At 35.5% G+C, this 18,928-nt stretch overlaps 1 protein-coding gene across 2 annotated transcripts in view; it reads right to left on the bottom strand.

Moving 5' to 3' along the window:
* The window catches only part of SLC9B2 (solute carrier family 9 member B2), a 64,152-nt gene that overhangs the window by 28,177 nt on the left and 17,047 nt on the right, over positions 1–18,928 (bottom strand). For both annotated transcript variants that reach the window (XM_055342337.1, XM_055342338.1), the window contains exons 5-9: positions 17,501–17,671; positions 13,510–13,652; positions 12,466–12,593; positions 10,458–10,633; positions 2,856–2,962 (exon numbers count right to left, since the gene is read on the bottom strand). In XM_055342337.1, the coding sequence (XP_055198312.1) occupies positions 2,856–2,962; positions 10,458–10,633; positions 12,466–12,593; positions 13,510–13,652; positions 17,501–17,671 (725 nt within the window). The remainder of the gene's footprint in view (positions 1–2,855; positions 2,963–10,457; positions 10,634–12,465; positions 12,594–13,509; positions 13,653–17,500; positions 17,672–18,928) is intronic.

The following is an 18,928-nucleotide window of genomic DNA, read 5'->3' as shown; positions in this document are numbered from 1 at the left end:
TCTATGTTATGCCATGATCACCACAAGTGTAGCTCTATCTTCTGTCACCATACAACACTATTATTAATACCACTGACTATATTCTGTGTTGTGTCTTTTATTCCCATGACTTACTCCATAACTGAAGGCCTATACCTCCCACTCCTCTTCATCCATTTTGTCCATCCCCCTCCTCTCTCTCCTCCAGCAATCATCAGTTTGTTATAGGCTTTATTCTGCTTTTTGTTTGTTTATTCGTTTTTGTTTTAGATTCCACATGTGATTGAAATCGTATGCTGTTTGTCTTTCTCAGTCTGACTTATTTCACTTGGCATAATACCCTCTAGATCTATCCATGTTGTTGCAAGTGGCAAGATCTCATCCTTTTTTATGGCTGCTCAATATTCCATGTATACACTGTACCTTTTTTATCCATTCATCTATTAATGGACACTAATGTTGCTTTCATATCCTGGCTATTGTAAATAATGCTGCAATAAACATAGGGGTGCATAATCATTTCAAATTAGTATTTTCTTTGAGTAAATACCCCGTACTGGAATTACTGGGTCATATGGTATTTCTATTTTTAATTTTTTTGAGGAACCTCCATACAATTTTCCACAGTTGCACCAATTTACATTCCCATCAAGAGTTCACAAGTGTTCCTTTTTCTCTACATCCTCGTCAACACTCATTATTTCTTGTCTTTTTTATTTTAGCCATTTTGACAGGTGTAAGGTAATGTCTCATTGTGGTTTGCATTTCTCTAATGGTGAGTTATGACAAGAATCTTTTCATGTGTCTGTTGTCCATTTGTATACCTTCTTTGAAAAACTATTCAGGTACTCTGTCTATTTTTAATTGAATTATTTGTTTTTTTTTGATGTTGAGTTGTAGAAGTTCTTTATATATTTTGGATATTAAGTCCTACTGGATATATCATTTATAAATATCTTCTCCCATTTAGTAGGCTGTCTTACAGTTTTGTTGGTGGTTTCCTTCATTGTGCAAAACCTTTTTATTTTGATGTAGTCCCAATAGCTTATTTTTGCTTTTGTTTCCCTCGTCTTAGGAGACATATTTAGAAAAATGTTGTCATGGCCCAAACTTTCTGATCAGTTTAGAAGGCAAGCAAGTACTTCTTTAGAAGTTCTTGATTTGGAGGCATGCAGGCTCTAGCGGTAGATTACCAGAGTTCATTCCCAGCTCTGCTGCTTTCCAGCTATGTGAACTTGTTCAAGTCACTTCTCCATAAATTTCAATTTCCTCATCAATAAAAAAGATTATATTAATAGTACTCTCTTCATGGGTCTTTTTCATGGTTTACACTAGACTACATAGATTTATATGATTGCTTTAGATCAGTGCTTTCTAAAAGAACATTCAGGGATGTTGGAAATTTCTGTATCTTGCCATTAAAATGTTCTCTATCTGCTATAGCCATATGTAGCTAGCTAGTGGCTTCCATATTAAATGGAGTGGCACTTTACTGTACTTACCACATCATTTTTATATATAGTAAGCAACAAAATATAAGCCATAATTTTTCTCTTTATTTTGTTGTAATTAGAAAATCTCACAATTTTATTTTATGATTCATAAAATCTTTTATAATTTTTATTGGAGTTTTTAAAAGCATAGTAAAAATTCAAATGAATATACCTTCTGACAATGGAAGTATTAATTTTCTTAAAATTCTACTTTAGTTGAGTTTCTAATTCCATTCAAAATGCCCTGAAATCTCAAAATAATACCAGTTCTTATAGAAAAGAAAGACTTTTATATGTTTATCTATCCCAAGGGACTTAGGAGGGTAAAACAAAACAAAACAAACTCTGTGAATATTAAGTAATCATTGTGCATAATAAAGAACTTTGAAAAAAAATAAAGAACTTTGATCTCCTTGGTAAGAAATATTAGATGATATTATAATAAGATATTAAAGTTTAGGTATTTGATAAAATTAGAATCTAAGATATGCTGATACTAAAAAAAGAAGTCCAAAAGCTATTTTATATCTTGATTTAGCTGAACATTATGAATAATAGTAAAATAAAAAATAAAAATAATAAAAAAGGCTTATGTATTTGGAATTGATGTTATTTATTTTTTGGTAAAATTTGAAGTTTACATAATATAAATTAGAGAAAAAATTCTAGGGTTGGGGATGCCTGGGTGGCTCAGTGGTTGAGCGTCTGCCTTTGCCTCAGGGTATGATCCCGTGTCTGGGGATCCAGTCCCACATCAGGCTTCCTGCAAGGAGCCAGCTTCTCCCTGTATGTCTCTGTCTCTCTCTCTCTGTGTCTCTCATGAATAAATAAATAAAATCTTTCAAAAAGAATTCTAGGGTTGTAGATCTTACACAGTTGACCCTTAACAACATAGATTTGAGCTGCACAGGTCTACTTATATGCCAATTTTTTTTGATAAATATAGTACACTACTATAAATATATTTTCTCTTCTTTATGATTTTCTTAATAATTTCTCTTCTCTAGCTTACTATATTGTAAGAAAAAGTGTATAATACCTACAACATACAAAACATGTTAATCAACTGTTTATGTTATCAGAAATGCTTCCAGTCAACAGTGGGCTATTAGTAGTTAAGTTTTTGGGGAGCCAAAAGTTATACATGGATTTTTGATTGTGTAGGGGGTTGGCACCCATAATCCCTATGTCGTTCAAGGGTCAACTTTATCTCTAGCCCTCTTCATAAATCTCATGGATAGCACTGATTCAGCAATAAACAGTTTTAGAATGAGGAGCTATTTTCTAGATTATGTTCTTCACATTGGCTTTCAGAGGACTCTTCCAGAATGCTTTTCCAATGACATTTTAAAGCATGACTTTCCTATAAATTATTTCTTTTACCTGGTCACTGCTTGGAAAGTACTGAATAAAAAATCCAAGAAGAGATCCAGCTGCCACACCAATGACCACTTCTAAGATTCCTCTGAAAACATTAAAAACTGTAGAGCCTTAAAAACATATAAAAAGATAAACTTCAGACAGAATTCTAAATCCATAAATACTTAGACTTTAATCATCAACATAAAGCATCTAATTACATAGAAGGAAAAGTATATAGATAATTCCTGATCTCCACATTCTTAAATATATGTGACTTAAAATGTCTAATAAAATGGGCCTGTATTATAAGAAAGCTATGTATATTATTGCAGATAATTCCAAAACAGGCACACACAATAATTTGTATGCCTTTTTGTTCATTTATTTCAATAAAAATTTACTAAAGGGCCTAGGAAAATATGAATAAAATAAAATTTATGAATCAGAGCTAATTTGTTCTACTATACAATAGGTAAAGGTTGAGTGAAAAGACAGATCTAGTTTTCAAATTGCCATTTAAGAGCCTAATTTTTTTAAATCATAATGTATTTTGATTTTAGTAGCTCTGATGTGTAGAATATAGTAACTTAAAATCAAGAATCTCTCTTTTTAAAAAATATTTATTTATTTATTTATTTATACTCTTTACACCCAACATGGGGCTCAAACTCACAACTCCAAGATCAGAAGTCACATGCTCTTCCAACTGAGCCAGCTAGGAGCCCTAAGAATCTTTTCTTACTACAATGAATGTAGGGGACTTACTGTTTCTAAAAGTTATTTCTAAAAGTAAATCTGAAAACAAATTATTTTTTAAATTGTTCCCAGATGAGCCTTTATTAGTTGTACAGCTTCTCTGAAATATCATTATATAACTCACCGGTAATAATACAATAATAGTAAGGGATTTTAGCACCCCACTTACATCAATGGACAGATTATCTAGGCAGAAAATCAACAAAGAAACAATGGCTTTTAATCACACACTGGATTAGATGGACTTAGCAGATATATTCAGAACATTTCATCCTAAAGCAGCAAAGTACATATTCAAGTGCACATGGAACATTCTCCAGAACAGATCACATATTGGGTAACAAATCAGACCTCAACAAATACAAAAAGACAGATCATACCATGCATATTTTCCGATCACATTGCTATGAAACTTGAAGTCAACCACAAGAAAAAATTTGGAAAGACCACCAGTTCATGGAGGATAAAGAACATCCTACACTAAGGGCATGTGGGTGGCTCAGTTGGTTAAGCATCTGACTGTTGATTTTGGCTCAGGTCATGATCCTAGGGTTGTGAAATGAGCCCTGCATTGGGCTCCATGCTCAGTGTGTCGTCTGCTTGAGATTCTCTCTCTCCCTCTCCCTCTGCCCCTCCCCTTCCTCATGCTCTCTAAATAAATAAATAAAATAAATAAATAAATATCTTTAAAAAGAGAGAATATTCTACTAAAGAATGAATGGATCAACCAGGAAATTAAAGAAAAGAATAAAAAAAACATGGAAACAAATGATAACGAAAACATAACATTCCAAAACTTTTAGGATGCAGCAAAAGCAGTCATAAGAGAGAATTATATAGCAATACAGGCCTACATAAAGAAGCAAGAAAAATCTCAAATATATAACCTAGCCTTACACCTAAAGGAGCTAATAAAAGAAGAACAAATGAAGCCTAAAGCCAGAAGAAGGGAAGTGATAAAGATTAGAGCAGAAATAAATAATACAGAAACAAACAAACAAAAAACCAGTAGAAGGCTCAATGAAAGCAGGAGCTGTTCTTTGAAAAAATTAATAAAACTTATAAACTCCTAGCCAGACTTTTCAAAGAGAGAAAATCCAAATAAATAAAATCACAAATGAGAGAGGGGAGATCACAACAAACAACACAGCAATACAGTAATTATAAGAGAATATTATGAAAAACTACATGCCAACAAATTCGGCAATCTGGAAGAAACGGGTAAATTTCTATAGACATAAACTACTAAAACTGAAACAGGAAGAAATAGAAAACTTGAACAGATTGATAACCAGCAAAAAAAATGAATCAAGAATCAAAAATCTCCCAATAAACAAAAGTCCAGGGCCAGATGGCTTCTGAAGGGAATTCTATCAGACATTTAAAGAAGACTTAATATCTATTCTTTTCAACTGTTCCAAAACATAGAAATGGAAGGAAAACTTCCAAACTCATATTATGAGGCCAGTATTACCTTGATTCCAAAACCAGACAAAGACTGCACTACAAAAGAGAATTACAGGTCAATATTCCTAATGAACATGGATGTAAAAATTCTCAAGAGACTAGCAAATCGAATCCAATAGTTAAAGAATCATTCACTATAATCAAGTGGGATTTATTCCAAGGTTGTAAGAATGGTTCAATATTTGCAAATCAATCAACATGATAAGAAAGGGTAAGAGTCATATGTTCCTCTCTATAGATGCAGAAAAAGCATTTGACAAAGTATAGTACCTATTCTTGACAAAAACACTCAGCAAAGTAGGGATAGAGAGAACCTAACTCAACATCATAAAGGTCATATATGAAAGACCCACAACTAATTTATCCTCAATGGGGAAAAACTGAGAGCTTTTCATCTACAGTCAGGAATAAGACAAGGACGTCCACTCTCACCATTCTTATTTAACATAGTCCTAGCCTCAGCAATCAGACAACAAAAAGAAGTAAAAGGCATCAAATCAGCAAGAAGTCAAGCTTTCACTATTTGCAGATAATGTGATACTCTATGTAGAAAACCTGAAAGACCATCAAGAAATTGTTAGGGACTGATACACAAATTCAGCAAAGTTGCAGGATACAAAATCAAAGTACAGAAATCTGTTGCATTTCTATACACCAATAATGAAGCAGCAGAAAGAGAAATCAAGTAATCAATCCCATTTATAATTGCACCAAAAACCATAAGATACTTAGGAATAAGCCTAACCAAGGAGGCAAAAGATCTGTACTCTGAAAATTATAGAACACTAATGAAAAAATAGAAGATTTCTTGGAAAAACATTCCAAGCTCTTGGATTGGAAGAACAAATGTTATAAAATGTATATGCCACCCAAAGCAATCTCCACATTTAATGCAATCCTTATGAAAATTACCACGAGCATTTTTCACAGAGCTAGAACAAAAAATCCTACAATTTGTATGGAACCACAAAAGTCCCTGAATAGCCAAACAATTTTGAAAAAGGAAAGCAAAGCTGGAGGCATCAAAATTCTGGACTTCAAGTTATATACAAAGCTATAATCATCAAGACAGTACTATACTGGCATAAAAACAGACACATAGATCAATGGAGCAAAATAGAGAACCCAGAAATGAACCCTCAAACTCTATGATCAACTGATCTTTGACAAAGTAGTAAAGAATATCCATTGGAAAAAAGACAGTCTCTTCAACACATGGTGTTAGGGAAACTGGACCACTTTCTTACACCATACACAAGAATAAGTTCAAAATGGATGAAAGACCTAAATGTGAGACAGGAAACCATCAAAATCATAGAGAGGGACATAGGCAATAACCACCTTGGCACTGGCCATGGCGACTTTTTACTAGATATGTCTCCTGAGGCAAGGGAAACAAAAGCAAAAATAAACTATTAGGAGTTCATCAAGATAAAAACCTTCTGCACAGTGAAGGAAATAATCAACAAAACTAAAAGGCAACCTTTGGAATGGGAGACAATATTAGTAAATGACATATCTGATAAAGAGTTAGTATCCAAAATTTATAAGGAACTTATAAAACTCAACACCCAAAAACCAAATAATCCAGTTAAGAAATGGGCAAAATACATGAATAGACACTTTTTTAAAGAAGACATGCAGATATCTAATGGACACATGAAGAGATGCTCAAAATCACTCATCATCGGGGAAATAAAACTCAAAACTACAATGAGATAGCATCTCACACCTGTCAGAATGGCTAAAATTAGCAATACATGAAACAGCAGATGTTGGCAAGGATGCAGAGAAAAAAGAACTCTCTTGTGCTGTTGGTGGGAATGTAAACTGGTGAAGCCACTCTGAAAAACAGTATGGAGGTTCTTCAGTAAGTTAAAAATAGAGCTAACCTAGGATCCAACAGTTGCACTACTATGTATTTACCCAAAGGATATAAAAATACTGATTTTAAGGGATAAATGCACGGCAATGTTTATAGCAACATTATCAACAATAGCCAAATTATGGACATAGCCCAAATATCTATCAACTGATTGAGGGATAAGGAATATGTAATAGAAATATCACTCAGCATGAAAAAAAGAATGAAATTTTGCCATCTGCAATGACACGGATGGAGCTAGAGACTATAATGCTAAAAGAATTAAGTCAGCAAAAGAAAGACAAATACCATATGATTTCACTCACATGTGGAATTTAAGAAATGAAACAGATGAGCATGCGTTAAAAAAAAGAGAAAGGCAAATCATAATACAGACTCTTAATTATAGAAAAAAAATTGAGGGTTGCTGCAAGAGAGGTAGGCTAATGGGTGATAGGTATTAAGGAGGGTACTTGTCATGAGTACTGGGTATTTTTTTTTAAGATTTTATTTATTTATTCATGAGAGGCAGAGACATAGGCAGAGGGAGAGGCAGGCTTCCTGTGGGGAGCCCAATGCAGTACTTGATCCCAGTACCCTGGCATCAGGACCTGAGCCAAAGACAGATGCTCAACCACTGAGTCCTGAGTACTGGGTATTATAGGTAAGTGAGGAACCACTAAATTCTACTCCTGAAACTAATATTACACTGTATGTTAACTGGCATTTACATAAAAACTTGACATAAAAAATCAATCCAACAAACAAAAAAAACCCCAAAAAACAGCAAGAAAGAAATATAATATATAGGTAAGTAGAATCTGTTTTCGTCCATAGCCAACAGAATTTAGAATACTTTAATTTCAAAAAACCTGTTAGTATATTATACTGAAAATAAATTGCTCAACACATAAAGCCCTTTCTCCCACTGTTGTAAGAAAAAATGTACTAACTAGTTATGTGGTTTCTTGTTATTGTAGTGTAGGGTAGCAGAACATACCATCCAAGATATGTCACTTTGGCATAAGGATTATTTCGAGCAGAAGACAACTGAGAAGCAGCAGAATCAAGAAAAGGCATCTATCTCCCTATATTTGCCTAAAAGGACATAAATATTTAAAGTGTTTTTCTCTCCTCCACCAGGAAGGACAGAAGTTAACCACTGAGACAATTTTGGATCCTTACCAGCCCAGAGACAGGACCAGAGTAATGTGCCTAACAAATTTTGTTAAAAGCAGCCCTAGCTACCATTAGTTTACCAATTTGCCTTTCCACAATTTGCTGCCTTCGAAAGCTCAAAGTTCTTTTCCTTTGTCTTGTTCTTCTCTACAAAATTATTGTTCTTTGCTAAGATGCTACATGAATGCAGGCATGCACACATGCACACACCCAAAGTCTAACCACCCCTTTGAGTTAGTCATCACTGAGTATGCCCCTCTGTAAGTAGGGTGCACAGGCTGACAAACTGCTTTTCTCTTGTTAATTTGTTTTTTGTCAGTCTGATTTACAGGGCCCCAGCTAATGGACTTACAGTGGGTAGGGGGGCAACAGTTATTCCTTCCTGAGAGTTTCACTCATTTCTCTTATTTAAAAAAATAATTACCTCTGTAGTCATTTTATTTAGCTGGGCAGCTCTATGTTAGGTAATGGTGTGACTGTCAGAATCATCTAGCTGTGATAATAGCCTATGTCTCAAGCCATTACAGTAAATAATTTACTATAAATGTGTAGAAAGTAGTTAATTAGTTTCAGTCTCTGGTATGTAAGGTTGCTTAAGAAAGAAAAAAAGACTTATTGGACCCACCTCTAAAAATTCTGATTCAGTAAGCCTGGCAGGGCTTGGGATCCACAGTATAAAGAGGCTCCGGGTAGTTCTCATCCATAATGTCTAAGGACCACATTTAGTGGAGCAGCACAGAGGGAACATAGCATTGTTGACTTGGAAAGTTCTTTATCTATAACCCATATTCTCTCCAGATTATGAAAACCCCTGTAAACCTGCCCCCCCACCCCGCCTCTCCCCCTCCTTCTCCCCCTCCCCTGTGATTCTAATGCAAGCTCTTGCTCTAATGCCTAGTTTCCATCCCCAAGGTTCTGATTTAATTGGTTTAAGGTAGTGCCCACAGATGAGTATTTTTTTAAAGCTCCCCAAGTAACTCTAGTATGCAGCTGAGGCTGAGAACCATTGTTTTAAAGATGCAAAAAAAACAGAAAGTTGAACTCAGACCTGCCAGTAGAAAAGTGGTTGCTGGGGGGGCGGGGGTAGGGGAAACAGGGAGAGGCTGGTAAAGGATACAAACTTTCAAGTATAAAATGAAGGAGGTCTGAGGATCTAATGTTTAACAAGGTAACTGTAACAACACTATATTGGATATCTGAAATTTGCTAAGAAAGCAGAACTTAAATGTTCTCAACAATAGGTAAATATGTGAGGTGATGGAAGTGCTAATTTATTCGACAGAGGATCCTTTCACAATGTATGTATAACAAATCACCATGCCATATGCCTTAAATGTCTTACAATTTTATTTGTCAGTTATACCTCAATAAAGCTGGGGAGTAGAAGACAAAAAAGGTAAACAAAGATGTATACCAGGAAGGCAGCAAGAACACAAGTTTGGATAGGTACAGTAGAATTAAAAGAAAGATGAGAGTGTAGATTTGACCTAATAGATAATAAGGAAATCTCATTGGTTCTTGTACCAAAAGGTAACACTATGAAAACAATGTTTTGCTAAGATTAATTTAATTACTGGACGTAAGGCAAATTTAGGGCAATGAAAGGGGGGAGGTTCTAAATAATCAGCATAAATGTAAAATGGTAAGATAACTGTGGGGGTAGAGAGACTAAGAACACATAACTTTCCAAGAAAGTGTGTTCCCACAATAATTGGAAGCTAAATGTAGGCTACAATTACATTTTGTCAGTAATATGGAATTGCAAATCTTATCTCCCAATCTTGGACATGGATTAAAAATAAACTCCTGTTCCAAAGGAGAATAAAAGTATTGATAATAGTGTGGGACAAAAAATGCTTTACACCTTTCTTTTACTACTACTTAGCATAAAATACATCTATATCACTTAGTAAGTATTAATAAGATAACCATCATTGCTGTATTGCCTGTAACATGTTAAGGAGAAGAGAGCAGAAACTCTTCCTGTTTTGGAAGAATGCTATTCCTTCCACTTGGATGGCTCTAGTCATTTGTGCTTTTTGAAAAACCTACTAAGTGTGAAGTCTGCAAAATTTAACTTTCCCAGAAGGCTCCACGCAAAAATTATTCGAATCCTTCCTTAAACTTTGCTACTCTGGATCCCTAACTAATGCACTGACCAGAACACTGGAACAGCCCATGTCCAGAGGATGAAGGGAATAAAATAGGAAGCTACAGGTCCCTCCTTAGGTATAGAACTAGCTCTTAGAGTTGCTTTCCCTATTTTGTCTGCCTTATTCAATTATCAAGCAAATATCCCTAGCTTGTAACATCATGATTAATGTCTTTAGATCACAAGAAAACAGCTCCTTGTTTACCTGTGGAAAAGGCCATGCCCAAGCATGTGTTGAAGCCAGTGATAGCCAGAATATCATCGAAACTGCCAGCAGCCATGAGCAAGGTCGGGATGCCTTTTTCAACCCCATAGCCTCCTTCCTGCAAAAGGAGCATGGAAGGTACCACGACAGCTGGAGATACAGCACCTAAAACAAAACTAAGTAGGCAGCACTTTAAAATGTGATAGCAGCTTACTCATTATTATTATTGTTGTTGAAATTATAGTAAAGCTATTGTTTTAGAGGTTATACTTTAGATTATAGTAAAAGCTATTGTTTGAAATTATAGTAAAGCTATTGTTTTAGAGATTATACTTTAGATTATTGTTGTTGAAATTATAGATAAAGCTATTGTTTTAGAGGTTATATTTTAGATAACTGCCATCTTTCATATGGCAGTAAGCACTAAATCAGAAATACACACACACACACACACAAGTTCTACACTGATGTCAAAATGTGGCCAGACAACCTATACCGGAGTTACTTGGGTTGCCCAAAAATACCTAATTATGGGTGGTACAGAAGACCTAATGGGGTTCAGTTCCAGGAATCTGCCTTTAAAAAAAACAAACAAAACTAAAGCATTCATGGTATGAGGGTTGAAAAATACAGCCACATGCTTTTTAAATTGGAACCGACCTGGGACACCTGGGTGGCTCAGTGGTTTAATGTCTGCCTTTGGCCCAGGGCATGATCCTGGGCTCCGGGATTGAGTCCCACCTTGGGCTCCTTGCAGGGACCCTGCTTCTCCCTCAGCCTGTGTCTCTGCCTCTCTCTCTCTCTATGTCTCTCATGAATAAATAAATAAAATTTTAAATAAATAAATAGGAACCGACTGACGTTAGACATTCTTTTGGGACTTGGTATATAAAATAGACAACAGACTAGGAGAAGGCCATAGTAGCAGTGACAGTGATAGAACCCCAGTAGGAGCACTAACAGCAGAAAATGTTATACGGTGCTTACTGTGTGCCAAAGTCTATTTTATTTTTTATTTTTTATTTTTTTTTTCAAGGATGCCCAATATTTATTTATTTTTTTTTATTTTTTATAAATTAATTTTTATTGGTGTTCAATTTACCAACATACAGAATAACACCCAGTGCTCATCCCGTCAAGTGTCCCCCTCCGTGCCCGTCACCCATTCACCCCCACCCCCCGCCCTCCTCCCCTTCCACCACCCCTAGTTCATTTCCCAGAGTTAGAAGTCTTTATGTTCTGTGTCCCTTTCTGATATCTCCCACACATTTCTTCTCCCTTCCCTTATATTCCCCTTCACTATTATTCATATTCCCCCCAAAGTCTATTTTAAACGATTTACATATATTAGCTAATTTAATCCTCACAATAATCCTAGAAAGTAGCTATAATTGCTATCTTCATTCTGTAAATCAGAAGATTGGGATGAAGAAAGATTCATTAACTTGCCAAAGGTCACATACTGGAAAGTCACAGGGTTGGGATTTGAATCCAGGCAGTCCAGCTCCACAGTCTCAACCATGAGGAGTAAGAATTTCTTTTTTCTTCCCTAAATATTAATACTAAATTCTTACTAACTACTTTTATATTTATTTACTTCTCATGGCTATTAACCCATTAGAAGAACTGGCAGTGGAAGGAAGAGACAGTGGAAGCACTTAATTATAACTGGTGACAGAAAAAGGAGAAAAACAGTATTAGATGTGGACTACTGTTGATGTATTTATCATCCTTTCTACAGACTTTGAGGTGAGATATGACATTTCTCTCGCCGGCATGGAATCAGGTGTAGGTAAAAGACCATTACTTCTTCAATACTTTAAATCACAATCGCTGTAAAAGTTAGATATATACTATATTTTGAAGTTACAATATTTAGATTATGCTGAAATATCTATGTTGTATTTTCCGATGTCCTAAGAAATGCTGTTATGCATTCTCTTGTATGGAATCAGAGAAAGCCCTAACATCCCTGCACTATTTTCATATGACAAAGAAAAATCATTACCCCAGTATAAATCCCCATTGCCACGGTAAACCCATTAGAAAGTGGGCAAGGAGAGCAGATGTGCAGGCCTCCACAAGACAAGGACACATGGATAATCTTATACAAACACCCTTCAACTTCTTCAGGGCCTGAAATATACAAATAGAGATACTAAAATAATCCTATAAAGACAGAAAGAGATTATGACATTAAATACTTTTTCTTCAAAAAAACAAACAAACAAACTTTTCTTCAGTATGCAGACCATGCCTGGGTTATCATGAATTTTCCAGGTAATGAGTTTTATTTAACAAACATTTCAGTGTTCTAAGTGTTTTGAAGATAGTTTATTTAGTCCTCATAGCAACCGTATGATATAGTTAGGGATTATAATGGGGATTATTTTTAGATGTCCTTATCTAAAAAGGCACAAGGTAAAGTCACTTGCCTAAGATCATGAAATTGATAAGTTATGCAACTAGGTTTGAACTCAGGGAGGATGTTCCAGAGTCTGTGCTCATTAATCCCCAAACTAGCTGATTTAACTTTCTAACTCTTAGTGTTAGCTTTTTTTTTCTTTTTAATAATTTGTGGCCTCATAATGAAGCGAGGGCGAAAATATTCATCCTTAAGAACATTCATTCCGTAATTCAAGAACATATATTAGTAATAGCATAAAATAAGTATACTTGAGACTCACCCTATGTACCAAGCAGTTTCTTGAGCTGGTATAGTTAGCTCTAAACACTTGCATAAGGCTTTGCACATCAAAAATGAGATATCTTCTCTCTTGACCATAAGTTTTAAGAATGATCTACATCTCTGTCAGAGAAAAGGGGAGCCTTTATTCTTAGTGCTGTCCCCAAACAGGAATTCCACATTACTCCAAGAAAGAATATAGCAACATCTTCCGGGAATAGTCAGTCCTGCATGAAATAAACTCCAATCTCTTCTTGAGATGTCATGCAAAGTGTTTAAAGCTCAGTGACTACCACTAGTGACTACCACTAGTTGCAGACTACCACTACAATTCCTAGTCAATAATTAGAAATTTACACTGCATACCTTTGAATCAAGCCCAAGGCCAGCGCGGACCAATATGACAGACAGGGCTATGCTTCTCAAAGCGGAAGACCACTTGTACTTGATCTGTACGTTATCACTGATGATAGGGATATTTCTGATAAGAAACCCAGCAAGCAGCATGCCTAAAATGGAAAAGTCAAATAACTCTTTAGTTAGTAGTTAAATATAGAAAATATTTTTGGCATTTTATTTATTTAGTTATCTTTTGAGTTCATGACTCTTTAATATTGTTTTTTAGTTTTTATTTAAATTCCAGCTAGTTAACATACAGTATAATATTTTTTTCAGGTTTACAATATAGTGATTCAACACTTCCATATAACACCTGCTCATCAGGACAGGTGCCCTTCTTAATACTCATTACCTACCTAACCCATTACCCCACTCAACTCCCCACTGGTAACCATCAGTTTGTTCTCTATAATTATGAGTCTGTTTTCTGATTTGCCTCTCTTTTTCCTCCTCCATGTTCATCTGTTTTGTTTCTTAAATTCCTCATGTGAGCGAAATCATATGGTATTTGTCTTTCTCTGACTTATTTCACTTAGCATAATACTCTCTAGCTCTCTTTATATCCTTGCAAATAGTAAGATTTCATTCTTTTTCAAGGCTGAGTAGTAGTCCATTGCATATGAATATACCACATCTTCCTTATCCATTCATCAGTCAATGGACATTTGGGGCTGTTTCTATAATGTGGCTATTGTAGATAATGCTGTTGTAAATGTTCAGGTTATAAATGTCCCTTTGAATTAGTATTTTTGTATCTTTTGGGTAAATACTAGTAGTGCAATTGCTTAGTTGTAGGGTAGCTCTATTTTTAGCTTTTTGAGGAACCTCCATACTGTTTTCCAGAGTGGCTGCACCAGTTTGGATTCCCACCAACAGTGTAAGAGTGCTCCCCTTTTACCAAATCCTTGGCAATACCAGTTGTTTCCTGTGTTGTTGATTTTACCATTCTGACAGGTATTTTTCTGCACTTGAGATGTGAAAGAGACTACTCTGTAATCCCAGAAAACACTTCTTTTATCCTTAGTCCCTAGATGAAATAATATTAAACTTTTAATAAAAAAAATTAAAATAATATATTAGAAGAACTAAGACAAGGTCTTAATATGCAGATTTAAATGGTTAGAATTAGAGGTCCCTAGATGGCTCAGGAGGTTGAGTATCTGACTCTCTTGGTTTTGGCTCAGGTCGTGATTTCATGGATCATGGGACAGAGCCCCGAGTCTGGCTCCATACTCAGTGGGGAGTTGTATTGAAGATTCTCTCCCTTTGCACCGGCCCTGTCTCTCTAAGATGAATAAATAAATCTTTAAAAAATTATTGCAATCATTAATCATTCCTAAATAATTGAACTTGAAACAGAAAGGATGCAGTATTTGGACAGAAATGTGGTCAAATTCTCAACAAAAAATGTTTTAATATAACGCCCAATTCGGTCACTCTTTTGTGTGCAAATAGCAAACAGTTCCTGAAATTATTTGCTATGTCAGATGACCTGAATTACCAACAAATATCTGTATGGGCTCTATTTTACCTTCAAGCCAGATAATTTAATAAAAAATATATAACTTGCTTTGCAAAGGCTTATTGGTGGGCAGCCCGGGTGGCTCAGCGGTTTGGCGCCGCCTGCAGCCCAGGGTGTGATCCTGGATACCTGGGATCGAGTCCCATGTCGGGCTCGCTGCATGGAGCCGGCTTCACCCTCTGCCTGTGTCTGTGCCTCTCTCTCTCTGTCTCTCATGAATAAATAAATAAAATCTTAAAAAAGATACAACTTACTTTAAAAAAAAACAACAACAAAGGCTTATTGGTGAGTTATGGTATGATGAAATAGACATTGCTATCATGTCAGCTGCTGACTCTTCTTTTGTTCAGCCATACAACATTTACCAAATGCCTTCAGTATTTTAGACATCATGGTAGGTATTAGAAATATAATGACAAACAAAAAGCTTGATACTTTCACCTCAACAAGATTTCAGTCTCTAGGGGAGCAAGTTAAACTGACAACTTCAATTTTATGGAAACATAGGAAAGTATTACATGAGCTCAGACAGGAGGGGTGAGTCAGAGGAATTCAAAGAAGGGAAGAAGGGGCTAGGAAGTTGAGAAGTTTCTGGATGGGCTAGAAGTTTCTTCCAAGGTGTGAAGATCAAATGTGACACATCTGGGAAGTATACGTAATTGAAGTAGCTGAGGAGTTTGTGAGGCCCCTTCAACAGGAAAGTCTCCTCCATCAGACATCATGAGGCTTTCAGATTCTGTTCTTCCCCAGAAGGATCCTCTTTTCAGCATGTCCTTACAAGCACTACACATTAAATGATTAAACTAATTTACTAATGTAACATTCTGTATGTAAGCTGTAAGAATAGAGGCTAATTACAAGCATAGTTTTTGTGACTTGCTCCAGACACTGTTAGGCCAGGAAGCATCACTGCCAGGCATCTCTCATTGCTGCCATTTAATCTAGAAAGTTTCTTAAGTTCTGGATTCTCCAGTTACAGTCTTTCCAGAATTGCTGGAAGTATGAACTAATTTACAACAGTCGTTTTTAAAAGAATAATATGGATAACCCATGCTGATGGTAAATTAAAACATTATCAATAAGTATAAAGTGACAAGCACATTGCCCTAACCCAAGTACAAATTTTCAACCTTCATTTACCAAAGGTATTCACTCTTAAGGTTTTTCTGTGCCTTTCCAGAAAGTTTCTATACCTATTTAAGCATGCTTCTGTATGTGTGCATGTGCCTCATTTTCTAATAGTATCAGGGCGCCTTGTTGGCTCAGTTGGTTGAGCATTTGACTATCAGTTTTGGCTGGGGTTGTGATGTCAGGGTCTTGGGATCATACCCTACAAAGGGCTCCATGCTCAGCAGGGAGTCTGCTTGAGATTCTCTCCTCTTTATGCTCCCCACCTCTGCTTGTGCACAATCTCTCTCTCTAAAACAAATAAATAAATCTTTAAAAAAAATAGTTGTAATAGTATCTCATTGTTTGGAAGTACTCTAATTTTTGGATCAATTAATGGACTTTACAGAACTTTTCAGATTTTTCATTACAAATAGTGCTGAAATGAGCACAAGTTCAAAGGAAATAATAACCTAATAAGAACTCAAAAATATGTTGTTTCTTTTGGAGGTTTCTGGTGGGGGGGGCAGGAAGAAGCATTTTTTATTTCCCAAATGAATGTGAAAACAACTTCTCTGGGATACTGTTTCCTTTGCTGATGGTGTGCTTTGACATGGCCACCTGATATTGATTTGGCAGATGACCCCTTCACCCCTTTGTCAATGATGTGAGTGACTTACAGTATATTAAGCCGTCTTCTGTATCATTAACTGATTTCTGTTTTATAGTTATTTCTACCATGGTTGGTGTTAAGCTACCAATATGAAGTCAACGAATGTGCAGTTGGGAAGGGCTAGTCAGTGGCACACCATTATATATTAATTATATAATTTCAAGAGCACCAATAAAGGGAAAATGCAGTAAAATAATTAGGAAGTGATCAGTTTTGAGAATCTATTGGTCTTGTTTTTATGCAAATTATTTAGTTGTAAACATATATAATTTATTTTTATTTTTTATTTTTTAAATTTTATTTATTTATTTACGATAGTCATACAGAGAGAGAGAGAGAGGCAGAGACACAGGCAGAGGGAGAAGCAGGCTCCATGCCCCGGGAGCCCGACGTGGGATTCGATCCCGGGTCTCCAGGATCGCGCCCTGGGCCAAAGGCAGGCGCCAAACCACTGCGCCACCCAGGGATCCCTATAATTTATTTTTAAAAATTACTGTTTAACAACTGGCTCATCAAACTCAAAATTTAACAACTGGCTTTTGGCTTCAGCACAACAAATACAGAAATATTTTATATTTATTTCCCTAAGTGTTCCAAACTATAATTTTTAAAATATGATTTATCCTTGAAGAAAACAGAAAGTGTTTAGCACTTACCTAGAAGATGAGGCAGAGGAGGCAATGTAGGTAATTTAATCAATCCCAAAAGTTTACCTCCAATGATGGCACAATAGAATAGGATTATAATTCCAAATAGGTTTCCTCCAGGAAGACATTCGCTACCAGTAATTGACCAAACTACAGCCCAGAGAAGAATGACCATGGTAACTGAAATAAACCAAGAAAACTAGTTTCTACCAGTAACTTGTCATATGTAAGTTTTAATATAATGTAAAAATTTTAAAAAATTGAATATATACAAACAAACATTTATAACCATGTGTAATTTTAAAGAACATCAGTAATATGAACAACTGGGTAATTACCAACTATCTTAAAAAACAGGATATTACCAGTGCCTTTGGATCCCTTATGGCTCCTCCTAATCCCATCCCCCATCTCCTGCCAGAAGGAACTACTACCTTGAATTCTCCTATTTTTCTTTATAATTTTACCATAAATATTATTTAATAAAAAGGGAAACAATGGTTATCTTTCTCTCTTCATACGAACAGGAGAATACTTGAACAATCCCATTCCAGGATTTTAGTTCTGTCTTTAATTAAATGCTCTTATTGTTTCTTTTCTATGGTCAATGTTTGTTTAGAATCACCCACATACCTATTTTCTACTTTGATCATTATTCATTATGTAACTCAGGCCTTTTATCTGGGACAATTATTTTGTTGCCTGAAGTATTTCCTTTAATAGAGGCATTTCTATTAGAATGTGAAATAGGTTTGCTTGTTTGAAAACCTTGTGTTGTACTAAACTGTACACTGAAAATACAGACTTATGGGAAAGCACTTGGCAGACTACTCAAACTTATAACCAACTGTCATCAACTGTACTGACAAAAACAGTAAGAATCCTAATAAAAGTACCAGCACACTTAAATCTCCATTGACATTTGCATCTCATGGTCTCTTTTTTGTGGACTTAAACCCTGGAACCACACTTACTACTTCAAGATGTAGAATCCTGAAAGCATTTGCTTTAAATAGAAAGCAGTTCTATCCAAATCTGACCCAGATTATAGCCTTCTCCATCAATCAAATATTTGTTGTTATTGTTGATGTTTTAACTGAGGGAAAAGTGTTGGCAGCTACTTTATCTGTACTGTCAGCTTCTACATCCACATGTGGTTTCATTAGATAGTTCAATGGTGTAGAAAGTTGAAAAGTCTTTGAGGCCCCTAAACCAGCAACTAACTGCCTGAAAGAGTTCAGCTTTTTAGAAAGTCCTAATTTTAGGAAGGCTTTATCTTTAATTGTAAGAAACCATATACCTGATCTTTTTTTGTTTTTCAATGCATTTTGCATTCACTTGCTGTTGCTTGATGATGCAAAACATTAATGTGGCAGGAAAAATTAGGTACAAATGTAAACTTTCATATTACGCTGACACAATTCCTTATTTACCATC

Source organism: Nyctereutes procyonoides, unplaced genomic scaffold (assembly GCF_905146905.1).
Source record: "Nyctereutes procyonoides isolate TBG_1078 unplaced genomic scaffold, NYPRO_anot_genome, whole genome shotgun sequence".
NCBI classification, from domain to species: domain Eukaryota; kingdom Metazoa; phylum Chordata; class Mammalia; order Carnivora; family Canidae; genus Nyctereutes; species Nyctereutes procyonoides.
The sequence above is the reverse complement of the archived record's forward strand: the minus strand, read 5'-3'. Positions and strand labels throughout refer to the sequence as shown.